The sequence below is a fragment of the Girardinichthys multiradiatus genome, chromosome 18 (genome assembly GCF_021462225.1).
Source record: "Girardinichthys multiradiatus isolate DD_20200921_A chromosome 18, DD_fGirMul_XY1, whole genome shotgun sequence".
Lineage (NCBI taxonomy): Eukaryota > Metazoa > Chordata > Actinopteri > Cyprinodontiformes > Goodeidae > Girardinichthys > Girardinichthys multiradiatus.
This window is the reverse complement of record NC_061810.1, coordinates 35,165,672-35,175,796: the sequence shown is the minus strand read 5'-3', so window position 1 is coordinate 35,175,796 and position 10,125 is coordinate 35,165,672. Positions and strand designations below refer to the sequence as shown.

At 39.3% G+C, this 10,125-nt stretch overlaps 1 protein-coding gene across 5 annotated transcripts in view; it reads right to left on the bottom strand.

The window, feature by feature from the left end:
* Nucleotides 1–2,104: 2,104 nt before the first annotated feature.
* Nucleotides 2,105–10,125, bottom strand: part of kiaa0753 (KIAA0753 ortholog) — a 31,852-nt gene continuing 23,831 nt past the window's right edge. For all 5 annotated transcript variants that reach the window (XM_047391859.1, XM_047391856.1, XM_047391858.1 and 2 more), the window contains 2 exons: nucleotides 4,063–4,287; nucleotides 2,105–2,863 (listed from right to left, as the gene is read on the bottom strand). In XM_047391859.1, coding sequence (XP_047247815.1) covers nucleotides 2,710–2,863; nucleotides 4,063–4,287 — 379 coding nt within the window. In that variant the 3' untranslated portion in view covers nucleotides 2,105–2,709. The remainder of the gene's footprint in view (nucleotides 2,864–4,062; nucleotides 4,288–10,125) is intronic.

The window sequence follows — 10,125 nt, the reverse complement described above, 5'->3', positions numbered from 1 at the left end:
TTCCTGACGATTCAAGCTGACTAACTTCCATGTCAGTTCAGATGCAAGCCTGTATGGCATATACAGGTCCTTCTCAAAAAATTAGCATATTGTGATAAAGTTCATTATTTTCCACAATGTCATGATGAAATTTTAACATTCATATATTTTAGATTCATTGCACACTAACTGAAATATTTCAGGTCTTTTATTGTCTTAATATGGATGATTTTGGCATACAGCTCTTGAAAACCCAAAATTCCTATCTCACAAAATTAGCATATTATTAAAAGGGTCTCTAAACGAGCTATGAACCTAATCATCTGAATCAACGAGTTAACTCTAAACACCTGCAAAAGATTCCTGAGGCCTTTAAAACTCCCAGCCTGGTTCATCACTCAAAACCCCAATCATGGGTAAGACTGCCGACCTGACTGCTGTCCAGAAGGCCTCTATTGACACCCTCAAGCAAGAGGGTAAGACACAGAAAGAAATTTCTGAACGAATAGGCTGTTCCCAGAGTGCTGTATCAAGGCACCTCAGTAGGAAGTCTGTGGGAAGGAAAAAGTGTGGCAGAAAAGGCTGCACAACGAGAAGAGGTGACCGGACCCTGAGGAAGATTGTGGAGAAGGGCCAATTCCAGACCTTGGGGGACCTGCAGAAGCAGTGGACTGAGTCTGGAGTAGAAACATCCAGAGCCACCGTGCACAGGCGTGTGCAGGAAATGGCCTACAGGTGCCGCATTCCCCAGTCCTGGGCTACAGAGAAGCAGCCCTGGACTGTTGCTCAGTGGTCCAAAGTACTTCTTTCGGATGAAAGCAAATTCTGCATGTCATTCGGAAATCAAGGTGCCAGAGTCTGGAGGAAGACTGGGGAGAAGGAAATGCCAAAATGCCAGAAGTCCAGTGTCAAGTACCCACAGTCAGTGATGGTCTGGGGTGCCGTGTCAGCTGCTGGTGTTGGTCCACTGTGTTTTATCAAGGGCAGGGTCAATGCAGCTAGCTATCAGGAGATTTTGGAGCACTTCATGCTTCCATCTGCTGAAGAGCTTTATGGAGATGAAGATTTCATTTTTCAGCACGACCTGGCACCTGCTCACAGTGCCAAAACCACTGGTAAATGGTTTACTGACCATGGTATCACTGTGCTCAATTGGCCTGCCAACTCTCCTGACCTGAACCCCATAGAGAATCTGTGGGATATTGTGAAGAGAACGTTGAGAGACTCAAGACCCAACACTCTGGATGAGCTAAAGGCCGCTATCGAAGCATCCTGGGCCTCCATAAGACCTCAGCAGTGCCACAGGCTGATTGCCTCCATGCCACGCCGCATTGAAGCAGTCATTTCTGCCAAAGGATTCCCGACCAAGTATTGAGTGCATAACAGTACATGATTATTTGAAGGTTGACGTTGTTTGTATTAAAAACACTTTTCTTTTATTGGTCGGATGAAATATGCTAATTTTGTGAGATAGGAATTTTGGGTTTTCATGAGCTGTATGCCAAAATCATCCGTATTAAGACAATAAAAGACCTGAAATATTTCAGTTAGTGTGCAATGAATCTAAAATATATGACTGTTAAATTTTCATCATTACATTATAGAAAATAATGAACTTTATCACAATATGCTAATTTTTTGAGAAGGACCTGTATTTTGTTGAACACCCAAGTACAGCCATGAATAAAGATGGAGCTTCAAATTTTGCAGTCAATGTATGAACGCTGCTGCAAGCCTGTCCCCACAGTCCAAAGAAACATCTGCATACGTCCTTCCTGTTCTGGCTGAATGCCTTTCATGTTGCTATAAAAGGACTCAAGACTTTTTATAAATGGGCCAAGTATGTCTTGTTTTCTCTGTTGTCAAAATTGAGACTTTTACTATTATTATGGTTGACTCAAATTGTAATTATCTGTAGTGTAATTCATTATCTATTGGCCTTATTTTCCTTTAGTATATTGAGCTACAATGAACTGAGATGACTGCTGGATTGCACTGAAGGAAGAGTAATTAAATCAATTTAAACTTCCCCAAAAGGAGAGCCTTTATGGTCAAAGACATCCCCATTTCCCTGTGCTCAGACATACTGTAATATTCCATTAAACATTGAAAGAAAGGAAGAAACTGAAGCACGGAAACCCTTTATTTAATAATAAAGCAAAAGAAGAATTCAAGCAGCAGTGGAAAAAAACATGAGTTGCGATTTGCCTTCCAGACATTTCTAAATGGAGACCATATGGAATTATTCATTTCCGTATTTCACGATGAAAATAGAAAGCGAGTAATCCTCGGGGAGATTTAAACCAAGTGCAAAGGGAGGACAGTTATCTTATAATCCTCTGCAATGTCGTAATGGTCTCTCCAAGCTTATCTACCATAAACTAACTTTCCCCGAGGAATACTTTCACAGATACAAATGGACCATAGAGAGTGATGAGACATTGCTTCCCTGTGTAATTCATTTATCATCTGCAGCAGCTTCTTTAAACATAACTGACATCTCAGTAAAATAACATTCTATTTCGCTCAAAACATAAAATAAAGTTTAAAAATAAATACACAGGCTGTGAAAAAAATTTTTTTTTTCAAAATATGCTAAATTCTATGAAAATAAATATTTGTAGTTTTGTGTCAAAAAGTTGTTCTTGTCTAAAAAGGCAGATTCAATACAATGAACAAATACATGGTACAGGTAATTGGAAACTGCAGCAGACACATTGCTGTGGCGTCCTACTGATTGCTCACAGCTTCAGCTGAAGCAGGAGGTGACTGGATGGGCTGCAGAAACTCTGAGGTGAAGACAGCCTCAGCGTACTCCTCCACAACATCCTGAAACTCTTTCGCCACGTCAGCCAATGCCTCTGATAGCAACTCCTCTGCCAGGCTGCAGGACAGAAACAAACATTAGACAAAGCAGGCAGAGTAACAAGGAACCTTTCTAATCTGACTGAAAATATTAGGGTGATCCCCTGTAGATTTTAGCCTGGTGAATGGGGTCTAGAAGACAACATGTAAAAACTCCCACAAGCCACAGTTGGAACATTATCTGGGTCAACACACACACAAACAAACATCACAACAGGGAGAGGTGAGAGTGCACTCAAGAAGTCCAAAAACCCCATCAGATCTTTAAGATGTCAGGATAGCAAAAACAATCAGAGTAATTTTATGTTGTTGAAACATTTAAAGGGTAAAAACAAGAATGATTTACTCTCAGCAGCAGACAGAGAACCACACAGAGAAGACTGTTTGATTGGAACAGCCATTACGAGGTATCACAGTTAAAATACCTTGAGCCATGCTTGCTGCTATGAACAGCTCGCTGTGCTTTACATATTTAGCGCATCAATAATTGTGTTGGATGAGATTAATGTAATTTAGGTCTCAGAATGAGTAAATTCATTCAAACACTGAGTTATTATCCTCCTTGGTTTTGCCAAGTGTTAAAGTCAGAACTCAGAATAGCTTCAAGGATGTATGTTTTGGCAGTGCTTAAGATTCTATGTAGCAATCAATCTGTCAGCAGACAGATTGAATGAGAACCTCCAGGTGGTGTGGCTGCACACCAGCACCCGGCTGCTCATTACCGTTTCATCACTCAGGAAGGATGCTGCACTGTGTCAGGATTGCAGGGGGGTGTAAAAGCCAACATGTGTCTGGAATCTGCCTTCAGAAAGAGTAAAATAATTGGATATCCTCACACAATATTGTTTCTTTTTTCTCCCCTAAAATCAGAGCTGCAGAAATCTATCTCTAGTATCTCTTAATTCCCTGATATGGGACTGATAATGAGCATGTTATACATGGACTCACACACAGTGGTAGGACGGGACATCACCTCCAACCTCTAGTTTGAAGCTGATGTCCCACCCTACCATACAATAACACATAAATGTTTCAAGGTGTAACATGATAAAATGTGAAAAGGTTCAAGGAGTGTAAATACTTTACAAGGTGATGTAAAAGCTCTAGGAAGAAGGTCAGAATAGAAAGCCTGGGCCCATAGGCTAACACAATGGAAATATGTTAAATATTTTAAAGCAGACTTTTGACACAAACTTTTCAGCTTTTTTTGTTTGTTACCTGTCGGCAGCGATCCAGGGGTGGAAGCTATCAATAACCCCATGAGACACAGCACGCAGGTAGGTGTTGTAGTTTTCCTTGTACTGGCGGATGCTTTTCAGCATGCTGCTTGGCACTGAGATAACAGTGCTGCTTTTCTCTGGTCTGTCATTGGACACTATTTTGTTTGTGGCTAGGTGTTCCTCCTGGGTTAGGTCCTTTGTCGTGCTGTTCTCAAACAGGAAACTGGGGAAGCAGAAGGAGAGGCCCATGAGGGCGGTATATCATTATGTATAGTAGAGCATAGTACATTTTAGATAGTAGTCTTTTAATTCTAAACAATCATTCACATACTAGAAATTCTTGGTTTTCCCCATCTGAAGTTGAGCAAGTTGTTTTTAGGAAAGGTATCAAGTGCAGGCCAACTGTCTGGTCTGAGCCTTGTTTTGAATGAGCATGGTCTCAGCTGGGCATCCCTGAGTCCTGGCTTTATAATCCTCTCAGCCTGGCTCTTGTAACGTCCCTCTCTGAGCTATATTTAGCAGTGCAGAAGCCCTCAAACAAACAACTTCTTTCTATTGTGCTCCTTGGACCTCAGCTGAACTCACATCAGTTTTGACCACAGAGCAACACAACAGCCATAAATATTAAAATGGCAGAACAGTCCACTTTGTTTCCACTCTCAAACTAGTTGATATGCAGTCTGATAGGGCATCAGAGGACCAGTGTTGCAAAAGCAGCATAAAACGCACTGCCGGCTCACGTATTATTCAGAGAGTCAAGGGGGCACCCAGGCTTTTTCTGACAAGGTGGCAAATAAACAAGACCAACCATCATTCATACATTCTGGTACAAAAGACTGCTTGTAAACATACCTTTTTCGCTGTCACGTGACTATGGTGTGTTCAAGTAACCGAGAGAGTGGGAAAATACAGTTTTTAACCTGGGTTACACCTGCAAAAGTAAAGAGGACCTTGCGCGCTGAAGGTGAAAGTAGAGAGTGGAATGATTACAGAAAGTTATGGCAATGTGATAAAGGTACTTATTTATTTATTAACCACAGAGAGTCTGGATTGCCGGCCGCCTAGACTGATGGATAATGAGAGGATTAATCAGAGAAGCAGCAAAAAGGCTCATGGTAACTCTGGAGGAGTTGTACCGCTCACAGCTCCCAATTTAAGTAAGAGAATCTGTTGATGCAATTATTATTTGTGCACTCTTCAAATTTTGCATTCATGGAAGAGTGGCAAGAAGGAAGCCATTGGTGAGGGACAGCCATGAGAAGTCCTGTTTGCAGTATCCCACAACCCGTAGAAGTGACATGTTGAAGAAGCTGCTGTGTTCAAATGAAAACGTTTTGGCCTTCTTTTAAGACTCAGAAAGCACCTTTAACACATCATACCAATAGTTAAACATGGTGGTGAAAGCATCATACTGTGGGGATGCTTTGTTAAGCCTGGACAAAGTTGCTGGACAAGGGCACTAAAAAAGAGTCAGAACGACAATGGAATGGCTTAAAACAAAGCACATTTATGTCTTAGAATGGTTCAAATAAATCCCAGACTTGAATCTAATAAGGAATCTGTGGAAAGACTGGAAAATTGCTGTTCACAGATGTTCTCTTTCCAATCTGACTGCGCTGAAATATTTAGCAAAAAAGAATGGGCAAACATTTCAGTCTAGAGATGTTCAAAGCTGTTAGAGACACACCCCAAGAGATCTTCTAGTGGTTTTTACTTAGGGCGGCTGAAAACATTTGCAAAGATATTGGACAACCATGAGCCATTTTCCTTCAACATCGCATAACAATAAATCAAATCACTTCATTTTGGGCAAAAAGCTACTGCCTTGAAGCGCCTGGAATGATGACATGCATGCTTTAACATGGACACAGGCTGGGATGGAAAAAATAGGTAATGGACAACAAGAGGTAAATTAAGTCAGAATTACAGAAAGGGTAAAGAAACCGGTTTTAAAGAGCCATAATTATAAATATTAAACTACAAATCCAAAATTGACTAAGTGATAAAATACTTATCCAAAGATGGAAAGAGAGATGAAAGGTTTCCAGTATTGCTGAGTGGGGCTTTCATCTCTTTTATCGATTTGTTTGACCTGCTGATGGAGCAGCGGTTGGTCATCCAAAATCATCCAGGTTCTAAATCTGGGGCCCTCACCATGGATACATACAGTAAATCTTATCTTCCTCTGTGCTCATGGGTGAAAAGATGAAATCGCAAGCTGCATTGTCTCGTGGTCGCTCGGAAGCGTTCAAACAGACACAATGACAAAGGTAGACAGAGCAAGAATAGATGTTGTTTTGGAAAAAGTAGTCATAAGGGACAAAGTCGACGTTAGCACCGGTAAGAGCTGGTGGAAATGAAAAACAGACGCATGATGTCACCACTGATGGGTTTTTGTTATTTTCTCAACCCGAGGAGAACAAAAACAGTCAGTATACCTGTAAAACAACAAACTATTTTACATCAAGTTTTCATTTTCAAATCTGATTTATTTTTTCAAATGTGCTCAGTATTCAGATTTTTCATTCTCTGCTTCTATAACAACAGTCATAAAGCATAAAGCAGGGCAAAAAAACAACAAATACGAGACTGCAGGAGTCTTAGTCATCAAACAATGCATTTGCAAACGCCTCCAGTGATAAGCAAACTGGCAAAATCTGTGGCTTTATCACTGTCACATGAATGTTTTCCTCAAATATGCATGTGAGGCACTAAACCACATGAATGACTCTGATGATGGAGCTGAATGCTTCCCTCCAGGCTGAAAAATGTCAATTATAAACAACAAACCAGGCCTGAAACAACAAATATGATGGTCTCTTCACACATTTTTCTGCTCCAAATCCTCAAATTAAATCTTGCCATCCTGCGACAATGAACACCAAGAGTCAACAATGAGAGAGGATTTACTCAATCCAACATTGACAGAAAAATAAACAGCAGTTTTTTGTTTTACCTCAGGAAAATGGGGGCCAGAGCTTCTCCAATCAGCTGCTGTATATAAAAGAGGCAAGTCTTTTAATCAGTTATCTCTCCATTATGTCTTATCTGGGTTTTCTCTCTTCAAAATGTGTTCAGACACAAAGGTTTTAATTAAATGAACTTTTCGAAGATATCTACACAATAAAACCCGAGAAAATATAAGAGTAAACTTTCAACTGTCAAAACCTAAACGAAAACTCCTGAGTAAATGGATTAAGGAGGTCGACTGCTCCGTCAAAGTAAAATATGATCAAAAGAGATGCACCAATCAGAATTTGACAGCATTGCGAATCTGAAGTTATAAGAAAAACATTCAAATGTTTTTTCTACCCTTCCAGCTGTGGGCAGTTATCAGTTATTCATGTTAAGAGCAGCGATGAAGTCCGACTGCATGGCTGAGAGACAGCTGGATTTCATTCATCAGAAATTTATGGTAGCGATTTACACACTTGACGCAGCTAGCATTACTAAAACAGCAATCTCTGTGTGTATTACCAAAAAAAGTCCAAGATTTCCAAAAAGCTGCCAACCTCTCCAGAATCTGCATGTTTCATGGCAGACAGACACTGAAAGCTTGAAAGAATAAGAAGAGACTGTTCTCAGTTCAGGATTCCTCTTATCTGCTGATCAGTGATCAGAAAAAAATGGGATTCTGGATTATGCAACTGTCCAGTAACCAGCCAGTTGGAAAATGAGCTGATTCTGTTCACCAGTCGGTTTCTTGGTGCATCTCTTAAAACAAAAGAACAAAAAAACATTCTTGCAAGTTTTTTGCTGGTTTAGGAGTTATAGAGTAATTATATCAATTTCCTCAGACATCAAAAACAAGCTGGCACATGTCGAAATGTCCTTACATTTAGATATCATCTATCAGTTGTCCAATGTTTTGCCAGGTCTGCTTATTATATGCTTCTTTGGGCTTGTTTTCTTCTAAAGTTGCTTGCGAATCTCGTGAGTCATTGGTTGCAGTTCTTTGGGCTTGTTTTTGAACGTGAAGTTGCTTATTTGGGCTTTGCTTTCTCTCTGAGTGAAACACCTTGATTATCTCCCAGCTCCCCCACAATAAAGGAAAACACGAGTGGTAAGTAGTTTATCCTTTCCATCCTCGTTTCCTGGTTATCGTGCCACCAGAGCTCAGAGTGACAGCGGGAGAATGGCTTGCAGTTAGTGGGGAAAATAGCAATGATGTATTGTAGTCCAGGTAAATGCAGATTTTAGATCTTTTTCATTTGTGCCAGGCATTATGCCAATTTTTACATATGTGATTTCTGACCACGAATAGAGATGGTTTTACAATCAGCCGGTTTGAATTGGCTCATGTGTGTCTTTTCTTTAACACAGAGTTGAAAGAAAGTTTTTTAATGACTGTGTTTACTGTTACTCTGTTGTTACATATGCAAAATGCACTTTTCTTTTGATCCACGTTTTAAAGTACAAGTTATTCATAGAATTTGACTTACTAAAATGCTATATGGTTAAAGCGATTAGCCTAATTTTGCTGTTGCTTATCTATAATGCCATTATATTTGTATACATTTACATTGTTTACAAAGAGCCTCTGTTTTACACCGTGTGGTGGTTGCCCGTTGAGCTTGCTTTCATAGAGCTACTTGCTTGTTTCTGATCTGGCCACACTGGTTGTCCAGACCAAACTACACTGGTTACAATTAATAATACGACCCATTATTCTGTGATTCAAACTCCATTTATGTCCTTTCTGCTGCGGCACAAATATTGTTTTAGACCACTACACGGTCCAGTCAAGACATCTAACTTAGTGCTTCACTGTGATTTAGGGAATAACCTTCAGACCCCAAAACATAGCTCAATAAAACATTATAGACCCAAAACAAATTACTCCATCCAGCTCACAATAAATGAGGGTCGACTTTTGATAGAAGTGAATCAACAGCAAGTTTCTACATAAAAAAAAGAAACAAAGCCTTAAGCACCATTAACCAGTCACACTGAAGTTTACATCGTCTATCCAGGTTCATAATATTTATGAAATGAAGGTTTAGCACCTAAGGTTAAATTCTTCAGATTAATATCTGACAAGAACGTTTATTACGGCCATAATTTCAGTCTTTCTCCCTAATTTATGCCATCAAATATGAGGAAATGTGTTTTTGTTTTTCGTAGAAGATTGTTCAAAGTCAAGTTGACCTTTTAGAAATAAAACGTCAACATCGCATCATTTCATATTGTTAGACATTTGTAATATTATTTTTGACTAATGACATCTTAAATGACAAGACAGTGATCTTGACATTTCACAATGAAATTATACAAAAAACAATTAGTACTAATTAGTTAATCTTCAAGTCATTTTCTCTGAAAGTAACTGCTCTCCTCCAGGTAGTGAAATAATAAACAAAGCCTGACAAGAGCTCTTATACTAGCTGGCTTTTTACTGTCAAATAGGATGAGTATTCATTGTGATTTATCCATTCAAAGAAATAAAATCAATGAGACTTCTTTTTCATGTTTAGGTGAACTATCACTGCGTTACAATCAGGCTAAAATATTACATAAAATATTAGACAGCCAAGTTTAATAAGCTGAGTTTTTTGTATTATTCTATTAGATGGGAACAGTTGCAAAGGAGTAACTGAATACAAAATATTTTGTATGAAGGCATGAGTGAGTCAGCAGAAAGAAAACCAATTGTTCACCGGTAAGGAAGAGATTGTGTCCTCAATTAGTCCTTTTCTCTTACTATGCCAAAAATATGACATGGATCTATTATTTTCTGGCTTATCTTGAAGGCAGGAATATCTGACGTTTAGTCACATGTTTTTAGGCCCTGAAGCTCCTGGTGGCTGATAAAATGGTTTCTGCTTTGTTCAGCTCATTGAACATCCAGCATTAGGTATTAGATATTTTCTGCTCACTTTAAGAAAGTTGAATAAAATTGCAACGCCAATTCCAATGAAGTTACGGCGTTGCGTAAACCGTAAATAAAATAGAATACAATGAATTGCAAATCCCGTTCAACCCAAATGCAATTGAATACACTCAAAAAAAAAAGATATTTAATGTTCAAACTGATAAACTTGGCAGGCCCAAGAGCATAGTG